Genomic DNA, 21,326 nt, shown 5'->3' with positions numbered 1-21,326 from the left:
TGGGAAATCCGGATTAAAAGTCATTTTCTCTTTTATTCATGAACAAATAGACTGTAAATTATGTACAGATTAGACCTAAATCCGTGTTAAACGAGTTTTACTGTACTACAGTAAAACCTCGTTGCAACGCCGGACCAGAAAATCTGTTCGTTATAACCGATAGTTCGTTATATCCAGGATATATTCCTGTATGAAAATAATGATATTGTCTTATTTGGGAGGAAATTCTAGGTTTTTTATAACCGATAAATCGTTATACCCGAGGTCGTTAAAACGAGGTTCCATTGTACGCCCCACTTTCATTTTCCACCAATTTGACAAAGAAAAAATAAATGCAAGTTCTATCGTCTGTTGGCGTTCCAATCTGAGTATTTGGCGTCGCCTCGTTGTACCATCATAAACCGACGCGCGATAATTTCGGATGAGCAGTGATGGTCTTGTATCGTTGAATTGAAATCGTTTATAATTTGATTCCTTCGAATCCCGTTATATGGTTATATGTACGAGTGATTCGCGCTCACGATATCGTCCTCGTTATTGGTATGTTTGTGCAACAGCTGCAGAATTCCCGGGGCGCCGTCATCGTCGTCGTAGTCGTGCTGAAAGAGAGGATAGCAAGATCGCGGTGGGATGATCCACCGAGAGCTTCAACACGACAGCAATAAGTTCACTGTATGTTAAGGATACGACAATTGTTCTGACATTTAGAGGCATTTTGACTAATTCATCCACTAAAAAAATAAGGTAAGAACATCAGATTTCGGGAAACCGATGTAAATATAATACAACGGAATCTCGTTAATACGAATCTTGTGGGCAAAAGTGAAATTTTCGTATAAAACGGGTTTCGTATTATCCAAATCTGGATTGATATAAATATCTCTGCTGGAAATCATCGTGATAAACGGGTTTCCTCTTAAACAGAATTGTATTAACGAGGTTCAACTGTACATCGTTCTGATAGCCTCTGTGCATGACAATCATGAAGATATATTCGCCATTTCAGTTATCTATTATTCAATTATCTATTATCACGAAAAAAAGAATAATCAGTGGTCATTATGGCCGCTTTTTCAGTCGAAATTTGGTGTTATGGCTTCCGGACTTAGACTTTCGACTTCCGCAACCGGGTTAAGATTGCAACGATAATCACCACACTCCGAAACGATCGTGACCAACGCCTCGGACACAGAGGCCGATTGCCCGTCGTAGTTAGTCATCATCGATCCCCTGGGGTGCGTATAGGCGATTTGGTGTCTAACCCAACCCCCAGAGCAATATGCATTACTCATTGACATTTCCCGTAGACATTCTAAGCTTATATCAATAGAATTTAAGCCCCGCACACTTAAACATATTGTGTTTTAAGCGTTCTAGAATATCCGATTCCAGGCAACGTACGTCGATATATCCTCGCGCGATGGCTGAAAGTGCAGGTGTTTTTATCATTTCTGGATAGAAAATCAACGAACAATAAAACATCATAAGTTACTTTATTCGTAGATAGTACGTATGTAGACGGATTTTCCGGTGGTGGAATTTGATATATAGGAATCTAGCTGTCGAATCAATTCCTATGATTTATAAAGGGCAACGGACGACAGATTTGACATTCGATATAGGCAGTCATGCAAACTGTCGTATGATTTCGTCAGTCTTGACACTGTTTTCCTCCCATAAGAGTCAGACGACATGTTAACACGTTCCCGCATTTTATTGACAGTTGCCTCTCTCAGTTATCGCAAAAAGTAAGTAATAACGCCAATATGTATGTGACGCCAATCCTTGGCAGCCGCGTCACATTCGTGAGAAATTCCGTCTCTTCGGCGAAAAACACTCGCTAAATATTGCATGCACGCCCCGTTCCAGGGTGACTGAGTAGTTCGAATGATCTGTCACCGATGATAAGCGACTTCCGCGATTGAACCTCTTAGCCAGCCATCGAGATCCATAAGTAGTTGGGTGCAACGAATACTTAGAAAATGGCTGGGAACTCATCTCGAAAGAACTTATTTGGGTTGATCAATCGCTAGCTCCGCACAATCACACAGACTTGAATATATCGCGTTTTGATACCGATTCTGTAATTATTGTCTTCGAGCTTCAACCGTCGAAGTGATGACTGTAACTATAGCGCCGAAGTCAAACGAGCATTTCTGAAGCCTTGAAGTTGCTCGATTGTGCTTTCAAGTCTTAATTTTCAAAATTCGAAGCTTCAGAGGGGCCTTTTCTGCGTACATAAGGCAAGATGTTTATGAAATTTCCGGAATATGTAAAAAAACAAAATTTGTAACTAGAAAAAAATTGGCGTAACTTGGATTAAAAACCTCTGGTGACGCCCATGCAACTCAGATTCCAAGAATCTTTGGTAACTTGGAAAATGAAAAAAAAAACTCTTGCAATTTTACTGAAGAGATTTATAGTTATATAGACTAGGTAGTTGGGTACAAATCAATACTTAGAAAATGGCGGCGAACTCATTTTTGAAAACTCATCAATCGCCAGCTCCATATCGCTCCATGTCTTTAATTGGAATTTGTTCCAACGTACCATAAAATATGTTGATCGGATATCTGTCCGGAGCATGCCCGCCATTATTAACCGAGTCACCATTAATCATATTTTCAAGTACAATCTCGAGATCTTAACAAAACTCTAACAACTCCATTATTCTCGCCAAAGTACGATCTATATCATTTGCAGGCTTGCGCTGAAATCTGATCAAAGCTCGCCCAGCTTATCAGTTACGTATTCAAAAAGGCAATTATGCTTTCTCGAGTATTTGCAATTGAAATGATATGTCACTCGACGACGGCCTGTATTTTGATATAGAAAATTTGTCCCATTTTCGATTGATTATTATTAACTCGGAACAAACAGGTGCTGAATCGCAAATACATGTAGTCACTCGCGTGGCAAACCGTTTAGTTACACATAGCTTTTATAGTGAGGAGTGTTTTGCCATTTGTAAGTTTTTTTCTATCATTCACTGATTTTATTGTAGCAATGTCGACGGAAATTGTTTAAGTCTTTGCCCGTCTGTATGAAAGTACATGTATGTACATACTCGACCATCGCTTGAAAATCTTGCGTTTGTTGCTGAAAACTTATCTTTAAAAACGATAAGCAGCTTTATGATACACGGTATATATGCACATGGGGGTTACCCAGTGTATTGTTTTCACCACCAGAGGGAGTTGAAAATCGAAATGTTTTGAATATTTCCATATTCATATTGGGATCTATACACATTCAATTTCGAAGTTGTAGCTATTAACCTGTTCTATGATCTTTATTGAGGTTTCAATATCATTAGTTTGGGTGTTTGTCAAGTGGGCATTGAATTTTGTTAGTTTGATTCTCGAGCATTTTGGACCACTTTCGATGTTGGCATTGTCTCCCTGGCCCCCGATGTTATTCGATAGGTTCCTGTAGATGTTTGCAAAAATGAACACATCATAAATGGGAGTGCGTGTGGGTGTTTTTGTGCGCTGAGTGATGATATGATCAATATTCCCATGGACAACACGATGTCGTCATTAGTAAGTAAACATTTTATAAATGCCAAACGCACGACAAACACACGCACATGGGTCGGCCAGAATCCCGGCGTGTACGTGGATATATTTCTCTATATATTCAAGGCGGTATGGTCACGCGGCAAGCAATTTTTTAAACCATGGGAAGCATTTCATTTGTCCGTTGGAAATCTTTAGAATCCCCTGAAAGCTTTATTAATCGAAACCGTTCCGAGGCATTATAGCCGGGATTCACAGCTATATTAACGTTTTACCCAAAGGATTTGTACTTAAATGGGATTTTCATGTAAATGTATCGATGGAATGGCGATGTTGGCATTGACATTTTTCAGGCGCGTTCATACCATTCGATAAACATGGAATTTAGCCCGGGCGTCGCGCTTTTCTGGTACCGATTCCGAACTGAACGCATATACCTATATCATATGTGAATTAAAATCTATGTATCGATCTTGTATGTGATTTGTGGTTAAAATCGATCTTCACTTCGATTATCTATCGGCAGAAAAATGAATGACATGCATATATATGTACATATCTAGTATTCTATAATTTGCAGCTGTGACTGAAAACAGCATAGACTGGATTATATAGAGATCATAGAGAAATTCGTACGACGTCGTTTATCGATGAATCATATATAGACATGTGCAATATACATACGGCATGAAAATTTAAACTATCTAATCATCGTTTTATTTAATTATCATTTTTAAAATGTGTACGTATCCAGGGGCGGATTTAGGGGTGGCTCCGGGGTCCGTACCCCTGCTTTCCAATCGAGGTCGCCCTTTTCGCCAAGACGGAAACGTCGTGAAAACCCACGAGTTTGACACTCATCCTATCGGAAATTGCATCGTTTCGGGTTTATTTCTCCATAATTATCGAGGGATAGACCCACTAGCGGCCATCGACATGGCTGCTGTATCCGAGATGTGTATTTTCTTTTCTTCCGGAACCCGGCCTTTCGATTTTCGTAGATCCACCTCTAGTATCTTCGGTGCTTACAGGTAATTATCCGCATACATCGGCAGGATTTTGAGACAAAATATCGATTACACCAATCGTTTTCCGGGCGTAATATTTAGTCAAAAATTGGACAAATGCCAAAAAATATTCGTTTAATCCTAAGGTCCAAATATAACTCGAACGTAATGGGTCAGATCATTTGGACAATATACCTCTGACCATTTCTAATTTCGCAGATAACTCACACCGTATACACAATAACAGAACTACAAACTATAATCGTAGTAAAATCTTATTTCTTGTACGTTTTAACTGGGAGTGTTTCGTGTTCTCGTTTCACGATGTTACAATCGTTCATGGCACGGTTTACAGAATCTGGCCGAGTGCCCGAAACGAACCACGTGGAGCCAGATGAAACTACGGAGGTAATCGTCATTCATTCGGGGTGACTTTAATATCATATCATATTGTCATATCATTTATTCCTGAATAATTTATATCAATATATGATTAATTATAATAATGATTTTCTCGGAGACCATATATATACGTAGGCATCGCATCTATTAAAAATCCAGCCGTAGTAACGCTCGTAGTATCTCTGTACTGCCATGGATGTAGTCCCACAACGCGGTAACATAATAGAACTGATAATCCGATGTGGAAAATGCCCGTAACTTGTCATTTGCTTGTATTGCTATGGGTGGCCATTTTAGCGTATGGTATTTAGGTTCCCAAGTTTCTGATGAGTTTAGAGGCGTACGGAAGGGCCTACCTTCTACCACAAAGCGCGTAAATGTAGGCACCCTTAGATGAGAAAAAAGACAGATACACAAATTATTGGACTTTTACAAATTTTTCCAGTCACAATACAACTCACAGTTGGAAATTTGCACACGGCTTGACGCATGATGAGGAATTGAAGGAGCTAAGTCGTCAGATTTTCAAACTAATTTCCCATTCGATGTTATTTGCTTAAATCGTTTATTCACGTTGTGTCATCATTGTTATTATACTTTATACAAATAACATTATCTTCGAATGATGCAGTGCATGAATTAACCGAAGCTGGGTTTTTAAATTGTCGACTAAAGCGCCTGCCAGGTGTATCTAATCTCCGCAATATCACGTTTTGATAGCAATTTCGTAATTACTGTCTTCGAGCATCAACCAGCGAAGTTATGAGAACTGTAACCTTTAATAGGGTGGCTTATCGACAATTCCCCCCCCCCCCCCTAACTACTGACAAACGAGCTCCGAATGGCACAAATCGTATTTCATCACATATTACAGTAGCGAGATCCTTTATGATCGAAGCTATACAACGAAGTCTAATTCATAGAATTCCAAGTAGCTTCGGTAATGATACTTAGGGAATGAAAATAAAACTCTAGCAATTTTACTGAAGAGATTTATAGTTATATTGACTTCTAGCGAGACGTTGAAATAATGTTAGACAAACATGATCTTCGTTCAGAAAGTTATACACTTTTTTTCGTAGGCACGAAGCCAACGACTCGTGTGTGACCTTCACCGAGAACCTTAGTGTCCGATGTTGTGTACACTAGGATCGTAGAGCGACAGAGATCAGTGTGGATGCGACCACTTCCAGGACCGGGTGAAGTGTGAGCTTCTTTATTCGATATTTTCATTTCTTTCAGGAAAATATGGATAAACACAGTCATCTGATTGCGCAACTGAAAGACAGAGTAAAGGACGTCAAACCGCTAGAAGATGATGTAGATTTCTTTAGAAAGGAAGAAACGTAAGAGCAACCCATCAAATACGCAGTATATACTGCTTAAACTGTTTGTTATTGGCCAGGTTTCCTTTTTAAATCAAACATAATATTCACAAGGAATATCGGTCTTTTGAATGCATTATTCATCTCGGTATCGTTTTCTGGAAGTGTGTAATTGTGCTATCATAAAAGCGATTAATTATCGGAAAAATCTTCTCTGTTGAGTATATACATTCGCGTGTAGAAAAATTTCTTCTAGTTTAAATTGCTTACGAATGATGAAAGCTCTTCGATAGGAGTGAAGTTCAGGGCCAATCTACGTTAATAGAAACGAAAGACGGGCATTAAACACTTTTTAAAGTGCCTCTTCATTCGGCCGTCGTTCGTGCCGCAATATTGCCGAACTCATCAAATATGGACACTTTCTCTTACGGCGGAATAAAACGATGTAGACATTAACGCGTAAATTAACGGGATTTCCTGCGTTTATTTCGATAATGGCTTTTACGTTTTTAGCTTGACGAGGTTTTTAAAGGCTCGGGAATGGAAGTTGAACGACGCCGAAAGCCTGTTGCGAGCCACTATAGACTGGCGTCGAGAGAACAGACCTCTTCAAATGGATTGTCGCTGGTGTCGAGAACGTCCCGGTTTCCACAATATGGTAAGATTACTCCCCGAGATCGATCGATACCTTCGTCAACCAATGAACCTGTTTTCAACTGTTTTCAATTCTTTCAGGGCGAATAAACGATGCTTCGGTTAATGCTTTTTCAATTGATCTTAATTTCTTTCACAACAAACCTACTGCTAAAATTAATATTCTTCACTCACCGAACACCAAATTTTCCGACAAAATCTGATCTTCAATACAATGTAAGATTCAACCATTTGTGTTTCAACAAAAATGATAGACAGTTGATAGTTGCTAGCCGCCATTTTGATGGGGTACTAATTTGTCCTGTGTTGGATCATTTTTTTCTCTTTTTAAAAGCTATTTTAGATGCGTGTTTTATCATATTTTTACCACTTCTCGTTGGATTTCGACAACTTTGGCAACATTCAAACCGCACGAATCTCTAGTTTTCAGTTATTCAAAATTCATCTCTGAGATTTACAAGAATGCGACATGAGAGCGATATAAAAAAAACTGTGGCACATTTTAACCACACCCATGAAAGTTGAAGGTACTCAAATCTGAAGATTGTCATTCAAAATGGTTTTCGAAAAATTGTTTCGGCTGTTTTCGTTGTTTTCTATGCGCGTTCTGGTTATTCGTGATTCTCTTGTTATTCCAGAAAATTCAATATGCAAATACTGTAATGAACATTTATTTTGACGGATATGAAAAATGACCTCAATGAACTGCAGCTGTATCAACGCACCGAATTCGGCCTGCTCGACACTAAAAAAAATACAAACATGCAGCTATATTTGATTACTGTCGTAGATATAAATCATCATTGTTTCCGAAGCCATTAAGTATTGATCTGACATCTTTACGAGGTCTGCGCCGTCTCTAATTTGTCGGGAATATAATTCACATCAGTGACATCCCGAGAGAACAAACCGCGACAGCCAGTCAAACGATGCCAGGAGAATGGGAAGAAAATTGCAGTATCATTTTGTAAACGACACCGAAACAATGAGTCCGCCGCTGAAACGATGCGCGGTAAAAGAAAATGCGCACGTCGCGCTGATGATGCATGTTTACGTTGGCTTTCCGTTGGTTTGTCTCGGTCTCGTACTCAACTCTATAACTTTCGTCGCTTTGGGCAGAATACATCGCAATTTCCACTCGCTTTATTACTTGCTTCAAGTTCTCAGCACTTCTGACTCGGCGTTCATGTTCATGTCGTTCCTTTCCGAGCAGTTGCACTACATAGCCGCCGTGTCCATTTACGGACGCGATTTTTCTAGAATAAGGAATGGTCGAATATTTCCGTCGTTGCATTTCGCCGCGCAGCCGCTACGGCACTTCACTAAACAGGTTCGCAATAATTTGACGGCCTTTCTCGGGATTGAACGCCTCGTAAAGATATCTTTCCCGTTGAGGTCGCGACTGTGGTTGACGAAATCGTCGTGCAACGTCTGTTTAATAGCACTGGTGATCGTCATGATGACCGCTAATATCATGAATTTTCTGTTCAAGGAAGTAGTTCACGTGTTGCGAAAATGCCCGTACGGCGAAACCGGCTGGGTGATGAAAAGGCTACCGAATAATGGCCTCAAATCGAGATACTCGGCAATAGCTTTGCCTTTATTCGAAACGATCTTACCATTGTCCGTATTGATATCCACTAATACGATCTTGATCTATAAGATATTTCTGTCAGCTCGAGCGGCCAAACGACTCGGACAAAACAACAAAAATCCGATCGATAGCGCAACGAAAACTTCGTTCGTTATAGTTTCCGTATTCTTTATTTTTGAATTTCCTCACGCCGTTCACCACATAGACGCTCGTCTGTTTCGGAACCACGTCGGGAGGTTCGTGAAGAGACATTTGACCGTGCCTCTTCCTATCTTAGCCGGGGTGTTGTCAATTTTCGATTCGTTCTGTAACTTTTTCATTTACATTTTCACCAACTCTCTATTTCGAAGGAGCGTCTTGGCGTTCGGTTACACGAAAAAGTAAACACAGACAAACCCACTTAATCCGTATCGGCTTAATCTGGATTTTGGTCTAATCTGGACGATATTTGTAATACAAGAAAATGACGTTTCAATCCGGATTTCTAGTAAACCGGATGAATTTTGTTGGTCCCAAATTATCCGAATTAAGCGGATTCTACTATATATACGCGTCCACATCCATTTTCAAAGCTTTCTTCTTCAAACCGTTACGTATGGAGTGAACGTCTATATGCTGTTATAGCATTTTGAATGAAATACATACAAAATAAAATAAATCAATGGTATCAATGTAGTATATGCAAAATGTATAAGAAATTTATCACGCACTTCGATAGTCATTATATATCATCTAATCTAATCGTTATTTTAGATTTAAATATCCATTTTGAATTATAGAGAGTAAACTTCCCGTATGAAATTAATCGGCTTGAATGCGGGGTCGTATTATTGTATTACGATCACATTCGATTGTCCCATTGGTTATTTTAGTACCGAAAGATAACTTTGAAATATCGATCTCCACGAATAATCACGATAATCATTCCGCAATAAATCTGTTCGTAACGCGTCATTCAAATCGTTATCCACAAACACGAATGAGGTAATTGGTAAAATCATGGAGAAAATATGGACTAAATTTGAACTTAATTGAGTCAGTCCACCTCATATATATAGCTTTTCATCATCAGGCGATTTACGAAGATTTTCTCTTCTCTACTTTATTTGAAATAAATACGCCTTTTGAGACGGACATCACACTATAGTTACTGATAAAAATATGGTACCATTCCTCAAACAACTATACTTGATTTCCATCGATTTGACCATGGACTCTAAAACTGGAGATCCTAAGATATCAAACAGATATTCCTCGCAAAAAGAAAGATTCCTTGCATGTTTCTTATTTATTTGATTTCCCCAAAAACAGCCATACGACGCGGATTGAGGAGATGAGGACAAAATACACGAACAAAATATTGACTTGTAACTGTAAAATCATGCCTCCGCATCATATGCCTGCCCATTGCATATGTAAACGTGTAGAAGAATCGTGGATTTTCTTTCGCAAACATCGTCAACATCGAGAACGTAGGGAGCGTGAAAGGAAAGCCTCCGTGCGACTAATCTAATATTCTAATATAATGATGTTTCACATATCTGCGGGCTATTCGTGTCACTTTGATCATGCGCTCCCAATACCGGATATATATCAGAAACAGAACTCTCTGTTCCATCATTTCTACGAAATTAGTGATTTTTGTGATTTCATAATATACGTACATTACGTAGCATAATTTCATGATTTGAAATTTAAAGATCCATTTTAAACTTATGATTTTTTTCAAAATGGTCAATATACCATTATTTGAAATTTTTTTGAATATTGTATTGTAAGCTAATGGATTAATGGATATACAATGGAATATATATGGATATACATATATATATATATATATATATATATATATATATCCATTTTAAACTAATGTATATATATATATATATATATATATATATATATATATATATATATATATATATATATATATATATATATATATATATATATATATATATATATATATATATATATGTATATATATATATATATATATATATATATATATATATATATATATATATATATATATATATATATATATATATATATATATATATATATATATATATATGTATATGTATATGTATATGTATATGTATATATATATATATATATATATATAGTTTAAATTTGATAATGGTTTTGTTAATATCTTTCCATCTTTTCCGTTTTTCTTTCAGAGACAGGTCGGTTTCGATGAGCTGGGCAGACCGATCATTTACGCGTGTTTCGCGCAAGCGGCGACGCACAAAAATACGGTCGACGATTCGATCGCTCACGTGACGTATTTGATAGAGAACGCCAAGCAGACGATGAAACCTGGAGTGACCACGTGGGTTTTCATCATCGATTGCACGGGTAAATCCAAAATTCTAGAACGAATTTGATCTACAATGGATCCATTCGATAAGATTTTTATGGATTTATGAATGAACTAATTTCTAAACGAGAGACACTTTGGAGCGTATTTGTTTTTCCATATCGTCAATTTTGGTTTGGCTAGTTACCTAGTTCGATCATAAGTTAATGTTGATTGATTTTTCACATATAACAGCCTAATCTTACGATTAACCTTTTTGGAACCAGTTGGTTATTGCATAGATGAATCAAAAACTGCTATTGATTACCGTAGGATACAAAAGTATTGCAAATTTCCCAGGCCCGGTCTTAACTCGAGACATCCGTTTGGTTTTGAAAAATTGAACCGACATAAAATAAGAGTAATGAAATATTAATTAATATACTAATTAATCAATTAATTGATTTAATTACAAAATAAACGCCAAAATTCACAATTGTAATTGTCATTGAAACACCAATATTGACGACGTAGTGCACATTGACTCACACGGTACCCCTTAAATAACGCGTAATGCATCAATAACGTATATGATATATAACGTATCAATGTATATAAGCATAATCATAATAGTTTTTACGGCGTCAAAATAGAGTACGCCCCTCAACTACGCCAATGTAGTGGACGTGGAACCCGGCTCGATGACGTCATGAAATGAACCGCTCTGGAATAAAACGTGCTGGGAACGATACATCTGCCATCTCGTTTTATACAGCTTATTGTCGATTTAACGGTGAACTAAACAGGATTTGAATTCTATAGTGCATTTATGCGTCCAGGTGCGGGCAGAATATCAAATAAACCGTTTAAACTAACAGTTAGTATTAATAAGATTTAAAAGATCATTCCACTTGCAGTATTGGGATACCTATTTTCCGTATGTGATTTCATTAGGGCATTCGACGCGGAGATCAAATCGGCTATAACCAACCGACGCGAGTTGTTTCGGCAGAGAGGGGTTTGGAGGCACTCTCCCAGAAAATCTTCAAATTTTCAAACGTTATATTTCGGACAGTTGGAGCTATTCTAAAACGTAAAAACGTTTATTTCACTTACTTCTCATTCAGAAGAAAAGATTTTATGATAAATGAGCGGATGCTAGTTAGGAAAATGGAGGTCTATCGTACCCCCGGACCTATTCTGGTGATGCCCTTGCTTCCTGCTGTCATATTGTCAGCCCACCGTTGCGTTCTCGGCGTCTTATTACATTTGTTCTATCGGAAATAATAAATAATCAAACATATTTTATCCGATAGTGAAATAGCCACGGAGAGTACATATTTCGAATCGCGCAACACAACGTATAGTGCCAATATTCGAACGTCGGTAAAGGGAAGAATCCGATCTTTTCGCATACTTTCTTTTCCGATCCATTACAACATCCGAATAAATTCGTCGTAAAACGTCGAAAAAAAGAAGAATCCATTATACGTTACGCAGGAGCGTTATCGGGACTTGCCAGCCCGAGCTTGAATTCCTTCGAGAAAACGCTGTAGATTACGCAACCTTTCAAGGAAAATTAAGCGCTGTAGTTGATTTACGTTTCGTTTTTCTCTGTTTTTTGTTTGAGCGTTTCGATAAGAATAATGGACGCGATTCATCCATTTACTCAAATTATTCATTCAGGTTTAGAATATTCGGCAGTATACGGTAAATGGAGTACAGAGTTGAGGATAAATCAAAAGTCTTAGGTCTTAGACGCAACTGCTGATTATCTATTTTCCCTCTGTGAGTTACGTAGATTCTTTCGATTTGCATAACTTGGTAAAGATTTACGAAACGCTATTTCGCGTGTGTTTCGTAATACAGAACATTTGTCATGGAGCTTCCCGATTTATGACGTTACAATACAAATGATTCATGTGATGTCCTCTTCAAGTTCTGATTTAGATGTATCGAACAGCTATTCTTTTGAAAATCATACTTTCATACTTAACATACGTATTACTGCATGTTAACATATGTATTACTGTGTGTTAACAATATGTATTACTGAATGTAAACATGCGAATTGCTGTAATAATGTAATAATGATTGATTTCCACAATAGATTAAAATATGTCAGATGTACAAGAATATACAAAATATGAAATATCTTATCATGAATATTAATATAAAGTGGAGGAGATTAGAAGTAGCCAACAAAGCTTATAAAAGTTTCTAATCCCCCAGCACACACCGATTCACAAAAGATCCGTCTTGTACGGAGTCTACTTATAGTATGGTGGCTGATTCGGACCATGTAATAAAAAATCACAGACGTTACAAATTTTTCTTTACAGAAGCTTAAAAGTCGTTTTATCGCGCAATAAAACGAAAATTACCTCGTTGAAACGAGAAAACGCCGCGATAAAACGGGATTTTTTCGTTTTATCGCGCGATAAAACGAGAAAATAGTCGTTATTTTCCAAATTCTAATTTCAGGTATGACACTACCCGCCTGCAACCCTCGTCTAGGCTACGGCGTTACGCAAATCATGTCAAACTTCTACCCGGAACGACTAGGTCTTGTCATCTGCCTTAACCACAGTCCCGTCTTCCAAGGCGTCTGGAATGCCATCAAAGTATTCCTCCATCCAAATACTGTCGCCAAAATGAAACTAATTCGCTCCAAGAAAAAACGCATGGACGTATTCAATAAGTATTTCTCCGCCGAAATGGTCAAATGGCTATCGACGGAGATCAAAAACAACAAGCAACGACCGCTGGCGACGACGCAACAAGAATTCTGGAAAGGTCCGATCAGTCCGATGGACCACGACCCGCGGGGAGCTCCATCGTACGTGGCCGAGTACATCGATAGTTTCCCGATGCGTATGAACCGAAAGGGCACGCACAAACCGCACCCGAATATCATAGACTTTTATACGGGTAGACTGGCCGAGTTGTCCCGTTCGCCAGACGTGCGACGACGCGCCGGTGCCGATCAACGCGACGCCGCGATGGCCAACGGCGACGAGTCGGACGCCGATGACGACGCCGATGCCCCGGAACTGGAAATCGACGAAGAATTCCAGATTCCTAAAGACGCTAAGCCCGTTTACTTATTATAGACAGCGACATTAGATGAATATAATTTTCAAACTAAACTCAAATATAGTACTTAGAAATATATATGTATATAAACGTATGGTATATGATGTAAAAGGTGATTTATTTTTTCAGAAGAAAGATTGACATCACCATAGCAAATGTAAATGTATTATTATGTTCTACGTAAATTCAGTTCATCGTCACGAACCATTGTCTCGAATGTACCAGGTCAAACAAAATGACAAAACTGATTTAGAATCTGTCACCGTTAGTGTGTATTAACTGTGTTGCTGCTGAGATGGAAAGAGAGGGTTCACAGAAAATTCGCACGGCAGACAAGTGCTGTCAAACTATCAACAGAGTTTTCTGTCGTCGTTCTTCCGAATAAAGAGAAATATTTTCGAAACTATGTTGTTTTCTCTTCGGAGATTGTCATTGTAGCCGTGTATTGAGTTTATACGTGTGCAGATAGATAGCTTGAAAACCCTCAACTTTTCAAGGACGTGACGACCACCCCATCCTGTAGAATTCATTGGCCTCTAACCTGAGAGCTGCTCCCCGGATGTACCAACTGTCGGGAAAAACTTTAAGACCTTTCTATTCAAAAGAGTTCACCAGAGCCTTTGAACAGTGTTATCAATGAAACGGGAGCTCTGCAAATGATAAATTTGATTTGATTGATTAATAGAATGATTGATTGGAAACCGGCAATTTGCTTGTTCTATCTGTTTATTGCCTGCCTATCTTAGCGAACGTGGTGGCGAATCTTTCAATGGCAGCAACGATTTAAGGAGTTTTACGAACAAACATTAAACATAGAGCTACATGTCCTTATTTTCAAAAGCCATCACTCGTATATGTTGTATATAAGTAGGTATGTACGTATATATCTATATATGACGCCAGTGGATCAACTTGAATTGACATGCTTTTACCGCTGAGACTAACAAAGCAACCGCGTCCGTGTCAGTTTGGATTTGAAAATGAATCTCATCAGACGTCGAATGCATCCACAGTGTTTGTCATGATTTGTTATTCTAATATTGTAACCGATGGCTCGCACGCATCTGCACAGACTACATTCGTTAGATTCGAGGGAAATCGGACACAAATACGATATTGAAGCGTGTGACCTCGAAATTCGCGAATACGGATAGGTCCCGTTTATCCTTTTCATTTGAGAGCGAAAAATGATTTCCCGTCAGGTTTTGATGCAAAGTTAACCACGCCCAGTTTCACAAAAAAAACAATATGATGATTAGCTAAATATCGAATAAAGGAATTACCACGATAATCATAATTTTTATAGACTTTGGGATCGATTCCACCATTATAATCTTGGCCGATTGTCCTATAGATTTTACATTATAGATTCAAAATGTAAATTGTGATCATTAGGTCTGCTTCTGCTGGCTTTAACTTTCATAATGACGGTTTACTTATTCTTGGAGCAATCATTTGTCAAATGATTACTCCAAGATATCAATAATCCGATATCGGGAAAGGTGTGAAAGCCCGTGCAAAATAATCTAAGTATCAACGATTTTCAGGCTAATGATATTTCACCCCCGAGTTGTGCTATATGTATCGAGAATAATACGTTATATATTATTTTTTAGTTAGAAGTGTAGTGAATAATCGAATAATAACGATGATGAGCATCTTCAATTTCATTTCAAAATATTACAGTCAGATAATTTCACAAGTCAGTATTAAGTCTGGGAAAAATCCATCTTATAGCTCACCACTCGAAAATCCGATGAACAAACAGGAAGTGTCGGTCATATCGTTCGGAAAGCAAATTGGCAAATTTATTTTACTTCCGAATACGGCCAATTGTAAGCAGGTTCTTTCGGAACGTCGGGTTTGTGAAGATGTAAATGAAAAAATTGCAAATCGAATCGAATATTGACAGAACTCTTGCTAACATAGGAAGATGTACGCCGAGATGCTCTGATATCAACTTATTAACGCGATCCTGAAACAGTCGAGCGTCAATATGGTGAACGGCGTGAGGAAATTCAAAAATAAAGAAAACAGAAACTATAACGAACGAAGTTTTCGTTGCGCTATCGATCGGATTTTTGTTGTTTTGTCCGAGTCGTTTGGTCACTCGAGCTGACAGAAATATCTTATAGATCAAGATCGTATTAGTGAATATTAATACGGACAAGGGTAAAATTGTTTCGAATAGTGGTTTTGCTATTGCCGTGTATTTCCATTTTTTAAAGCCACTCGATAACCTTATCATCACCCAGCCAGGCTTACCGTATGGGCATGTTCGTGGCCTGTAAACAACGTCTTTGAATAGAAAATTCATAACATTAGCGCCCATCATGACGATTACAAGGACTACCAGAGAGACGTTACAAAATGCTTTCGTCAACCACAGTCGCGACCTCAACGGGAAAGATATCTTTATGAGACGTTCAATCCCGAGGAAAGCGGTTAGATTATTGCGTAATTCCTTTGTGAAGTGGCGCATGGGCTGCGCGACCATATGCAACGTTGGAAAGATTTGACCGAATCTAACTTTCAAATAATCGTTTGCGTACAATCGCAGTGCAGCCAAAAAATGCAACTGATCTTCGAGAAATGACAGTAACAGAAACGCGGAGTCTGACACGCTGAGAAATTGAAGTAAATAGTAAAGCGAATGGAAAGTGTGATGTATCCTCCCTAAAACGACAAAGGTTATGGAATTGAGGACAAAGCCTAGGCATACCAACGGAAATCCCACGTAAACGTACATCACGAAGGCAATATGCGCTCCTCTCTGTTCCCGACAGCGCATTCGTCGGGTCGTGGTATCAGTCGTGGTTGTGGTGATGTTCAAATGAAGAAATTGCATTTTCCGCGTCGTAGACAAGTTTTCGGTTTGATCTCGTGTGCTTTAACTGCGCCGGCGACAGAATTTTCAACGCAATTATCATTGACTGGGGCGCTGCAAGATCAATACTAATCGTCCTGAATTCACTGACGCAAAAATCAGATAAAAAAGTGATATATAAACATAACCGATCGATTGAAGAACAAGAAATTTTAGATATACGTTGTAGATAAATAAGCTTATTATGTTTCATTATGAGGTCGTTGGTTTGGAATAATTTCTAAAAATCATTTACAATAATTTTACTGTCACAAAGATATTACTTCGTATGTCCCCTCCGGGGTTCCGTATATAACCTTGAAAATGAGCGAGTGGGATTTTCAATTTGGCACGCTGTGATTGGAAAAACGGTTTGGTCGGTAACTTATCACGAAGCGATGACTGTGAACAACGCATAGATGTGAGAATTCCACATATACATGTTTAATCACCTTTCGAGACATCATCTTGCCTTGAACAATAAAAGAAATCTTGATTTTTTAATTTCACTCAATCTGCATGTGATGTTTGCAAACACTCTGAATGTCGTTCTATACCCGGAAGATGATAATGATTCTGACATTGGACAGAATGACGGGGTCAATTGAATACATAGCGTAATCATAAGCTTGTATTCACTTCCCAATTCATGGAAGAATAAATCATTTTGTTTTACCAAACTGATATGTAAAATAATTTCCACCAGAGGAAGGCTTCAATGATGTTTATTGTCAGAAACATGTCATCGCATCACAATTAGGATATGCGCCGATGCGACGTGTAACCTACCGTCTGGCGGTTTACGTGATCGCTATAAAGGTCGTTATATCTGGAAATGAAAATCCTGCTGAAACTGTAAATAATAAATCGATTGTTTGATCGAATGAATGAGCAATCAAACTGATTGATTAGTTGGCTGTTGTTTTTGAGGTGACCAGCTTTGGCAGATAAGTAAATATATTTTTGCATCACTAAAATCTACAATACAGCCTCCAAGTTCGCATGAATATTCGCTTTCCATCGTGGAATGTAATGAAAAGATATTGTGACTATCGGTAGTAAACAGTGGCTTAGTCGCTTCGTAGGAAAAAATACTCAGAGTTAATTAGAAAATTAGTACTAGCAGCGGTAGATCAATACGAGGCAGGGGAATTCTTTATTCGTGTACTTCCGCTAAAATCATACATGGAACTGGAAGGTACGACGTAGAAATCAGCAATAAAACCCGCCGAACGATTGAAGACTACACTGTAATAAATCGTGCAGATTATTTGCGGAAAAGTCGTGTACCAGAGGTAAGTTACTAGTGAAAATGGATGCACTGTAGAGGTTACAGGTAATCGTTGCGATTAAAACCCAAAAATGGTTTAGTTTATGGATGGACTCCTCGTATCAGCGTCTATGGTATAGGTCGTTTTCGAAAGTTTTCATTCATATTCTGTGCATTCCTATTCTGTGGATATGTTACGAAAAGTGGCATAATTTTACTAGTATGTCATTGAATTGTTCAAATAGATTTTATCGGCTTACATTAAACCCCAATTAGATTTCGACCGACCTTTCCTATATTTGCATTCTACATATCTTGAATTGCGTGGCCTATTAATTTCACTTATATTTTCTGAATTGAAATATACATGTGGCATCGAAACATTGCTACACAAAGTTGCATAATAAAACTTAGCGATCAAATCAATTCGTAATTCACATTAGGCGCTAACGCCAGTATAGCTGAATTCCGTTGGTAAGGTAGGCGTAAGTTCCTCAAATCATAAGATAAGCCATGGTGATAAAACCTATATGTTCTAATGAGGGATAGGCACTCATCTTCTGATAACACCTGAAAATACCTTGCCATAAGCGATCAAATATATATATGGCATTTTCAATCAATCAATTCTATTGTATCAAAATTTGAATTCTTATTTGTCCAAATGCTTGTCCTCTATAGTATATATATATATAGTGTATATATATATATATATATAGTGTATATATATATATATATATATATATATATATATATATATATATATATATATATATATATATATATATATATATATACACTAATATATATAATGATATATGATATATATGATATATATATATATATATATATATATATATATATATATATATATATATATATATATATATATATATATATATATATATATATATATATATATATATTACTCTGTATATGATATTTATCATTGCTTGCAATAGGCGTATAACTATGAGCACGCGGATCGTAACGAAACATGATACGGATAAGATTCTCCAGGGAGCGGTTGTTCTCGGATGTGGTGGTGGTGGACCATTGTTATTCGCGAGGTACCGTAAGATAAAAAATATGACTAACACCTCTGATATTCACTTATAATCATATAGCTTTAAAAGTATATATGATCGTCTTTTCATTTCATACGTTTAGGAAAATGACCGAGAAAATGCAAGGTCCTGCAATTATCCAGTCGGGATGTCTGGTGTCTGAATCTGATTGGATGGTTATGATAGCTCTGATTGGTTCCCCATCTAAGGTGAAGGAAAAGTCTACGCCAGGAGCGGACTCCGCAGCTAAGGCAAATAGTAGTGTTTATAGCGCTAAGAGTCGTTGGAAATTTGCGATTGCATCGATCAGAAATCAGAAAGCCGCGAAAATTGTGCGCGACGAAATCGATGGGTTACGACTCGCAGATCCATCACATTCGCATAGAACATTGCCTCATCAAGGCGAAAGCAATTTCTTCGAACTAGTCCGACGGGTTCAAAGGTTGAATTTTTTCTCGCGCTGGGATGTCGGAACCGATGAAGTTGACGGGTCGGCACTGATTTCCCCCGTCGTTCCAGTCACCAACACGTTCAACTATATACAGTCACAATGCCGAATGCGAGCGAGCGATTTGCGAAACTATCCCCGATTCAATGGTTTCGAGCGATTCAAATACGTACTAACCGGCGAACTAGGTGTGGTTAATATTGCCACCTCTTTATTTTTATCGTCTGCATTCGGTGTCACTGTATTAGACGGTGACGGTGCGGGGCGCGCAGTACCGTTCGTTAACATGATAACCTACGCCAATAAACTAAACGTCAGCCCGTCTACTGTCGTTTCCCCGCAACAAGCAGACGATCTGTCAAGCGTTGCATCCGTTACAATGGATTTACCTCGCGGTAAAGAAAGTCTTGTGGAAGAACTATTGGCCGACTTACTTATCGATCCTGATGGGCATTTCACGCCTTACGTCGGCTACGGTACATACGTTACCCGCGGGCACCAGCTCCTCGACATTCCGATTTGGGGCACATATAGTAAAGCGATAGCCGTTGGCGAGGCCTTGTCAACGTGCGTCAGCCACGAACGAGTAGATCGGATCATCGACGCTCTGGCTACGCATGGAATACGATCCAAGATTCTCTTTCGTGGTCAGGTGATTTGCAACGTGTTACAGGACAACTCGGCCAGAGATATGGGACATCTGACGATCGAAAACCAACGAGGAAATTCGAGGATGAAGCTGTGGTACATGAACGAGTTTATGATGGCAATACCGTCTGACACGAACGTTCCCGTGGCAATGGCACCGGATTTGATAATGATCGTTCCGTCGGTCGGGCCTCCTGTCGATTTGTCCTCTATTGGTCAAATTGGCAAAACTGAAGTTTACGTATTGGGTGCTGAGGCGAGTTCGAAAATCAGAACCACCGAAATAATTGAAAACTTCGAGAAAGTATATTGCCTTTTTAAAGACGATTGTGGCAAAACCATATATACGGGAAGCTACCGACAATTAACTTTTGCTGGTTCTTAACTATCGCTATTTTTCACAAAGCACCAATTTATTGAGAAGCATCTGATCTGTTTTCTATATGATGTTAACATACCGGTATCTATATTCGTGTAGCAGTGCCTGATTTCATCTACCTAATCGTGAACAATTGTTTATGCTAATTCGTAACCTGGGATTGATTAAGTTGCGTTACTCTTGAAAGGGCTACTTTTCTCTCTGCGGTATTCGGATCAAAACTGATGTTACAGTTGAATGCAGTTCCTAATAAAAATATGGCATGAATGTCATCGAAACAGATAGAATATAATGTGCAGATGCAATATAATATCCTAGTACTTTAAACGATATTACTGGGGACTTTTATTATCTTTTTATCGCTATTCTTGTTCGAGTTCGAATCTGTGAATATCGGCTATTCTGGTTTTACGGCATTAGTTTCGTCAAAGCAGCTGCAGGGCTCGTTAATTTCGACTTAAGACTTAATGATTCCTAGTTTCTCCCAATCGACTGGGTCACTTTGTAAACTGCAATAAAATTTGTAACATCTATTTGTAATAAAACCAGTTCATTTTTATCTGCCCCGCGTCTATTGTTTTAGCCTGATTTAAATCCGGCCGGGTAACTTTCAGCTCCGCAGAAAAGAGAAACAAGGTATCAATTTGTTTAGCCTAATCGCATTATTGATATAAGCTTAGACACATTATTACTTCTTAATTTTCAAAAGAGCAATTAATTTCCGATCTGGAGATAAAAGCTTTCATC

The 21,326-nt window shown here is 38.2% G+C and overlaps 2 protein-coding genes across 7 annotated transcripts; both read left to right on the top strand.

The window, feature by feature from the left end:
- Positions 1-495: 495 nt before the first annotated feature.
- LOC141901851 (phosphatidylinositol transfer protein 3-like) lies at positions 496-14,298 on the top strand. Of its 5 annotated transcripts, none has more exons than XM_074789363.1 (5): positions 496-744; positions 6,170-6,273; positions 6,766-6,910; positions 10,687-10,864; positions 13,290-14,298. In XM_074789363.1, exons 2-5 carry the CDS (start codon positions 6,176-6,178, stop codon positions 13,916-13,918), a joined length of 1,050 nt encoding a protein of 349 aa, XP_074645464.1. In that variant the 5' UTR covers positions 496-744; positions 6,170-6,175; the 3' UTR covers positions 13,919-14,298. The 5 variants fall into 5 exon arrangements, with proteins under 5 accessions (XP_074645464.1, XP_074645466.1, XP_074645465.1 ...); XM_074789365.1 differs by lacking the exon at positions 496-744 and adding an exon at positions 1,449-1,506; XM_074789364.1 differs by lacking the exon at positions 496-744 and adding an exon at positions 1,714-1,748.
- Positions 14,299-17,518: 3,220 nt separating this feature from the next.
- LOC141901854 (uncharacterized) lies at positions 17,519-21,088 on the top strand. 2 transcript variants are annotated; one of them, XM_074789372.1, is made up of 3 exons: positions 17,519-17,718; positions 19,000-19,107; positions 19,208-21,088. In XM_074789372.1, exons 2-3 carry the CDS (start codon positions 19,010-19,012, stop codon positions 20,583-20,585), a joined length of 1,476 nt encoding a protein of 491 aa, XP_074645473.1. In that variant the 5' UTR covers positions 17,519-17,718; positions 19,000-19,009; the 3' UTR covers positions 20,586-21,088. The 2 variants fall into 2 exon arrangements, with proteins under 2 accessions (XP_074645473.1, XP_074645472.1); XM_074789371.1 differs by having other exon boundaries at positions 17,519-18,062.
- Positions 21,089-21,326: the final 238 nt, after the last annotated feature.

Source organism: Tubulanus polymorphus, chromosome 3, assembly GCF_964204645.1.
Source record: "Tubulanus polymorphus chromosome 3, tnTubPoly1.2, whole genome shotgun sequence".
In the NCBI taxonomy this organism is placed as follows: domain Eukaryota; kingdom Metazoa; phylum Nemertea; class Palaeonemertea; order Tubulaniformes; family Tubulanidae; genus Tubulanus; species Tubulanus polymorphus.
Note: the sequence above shows the minus strand (reverse complement) of the source record. Positions and strands in the feature narration are given on the sequence as shown.

What these genes read in the sequence shown, in the direction of transcription:
- LOC141901851 (XM_074789361.1), top strand. Translation starts at nt 4,850, where the DNA reads ATGTTACAATCGTTCATGGCACGGTTTACAGAATCTGGCCGAGTGCCC. An exon ending in TTCTTTAGAAAGGAAGAAAC is followed by an intron (nt 6,274 to 6,765) that starts GTAAGAGCAACC and finishes TTACGTTTTTAG; the next exon opens with CTTGACGAGGTTTTTAAAGG. An exon ending in TTTCATCATCGATTGCACGG is followed by an intron (nt 10,865 to 13,289) that starts GTAAATCCAAAA and finishes TTCTAATTTCAG; the next exon opens with GTATGACACTACCCGCCTGC.
- LOC141901854 (XM_074789372.1), top strand. Translation starts at nt 19,010, where the DNA reads ATGAGCACGCGGATCGTAACGAAACATGATACGGATAAGATTCTCCAG. An exon ending in GGACCATTGTTATTCGCGAG is followed by an intron (nt 19,108 to 19,207) that starts GTACCGTAAGAT and finishes TCATACGTTTAG; the next exon opens with GAAAATGACCGAGAAAATGC.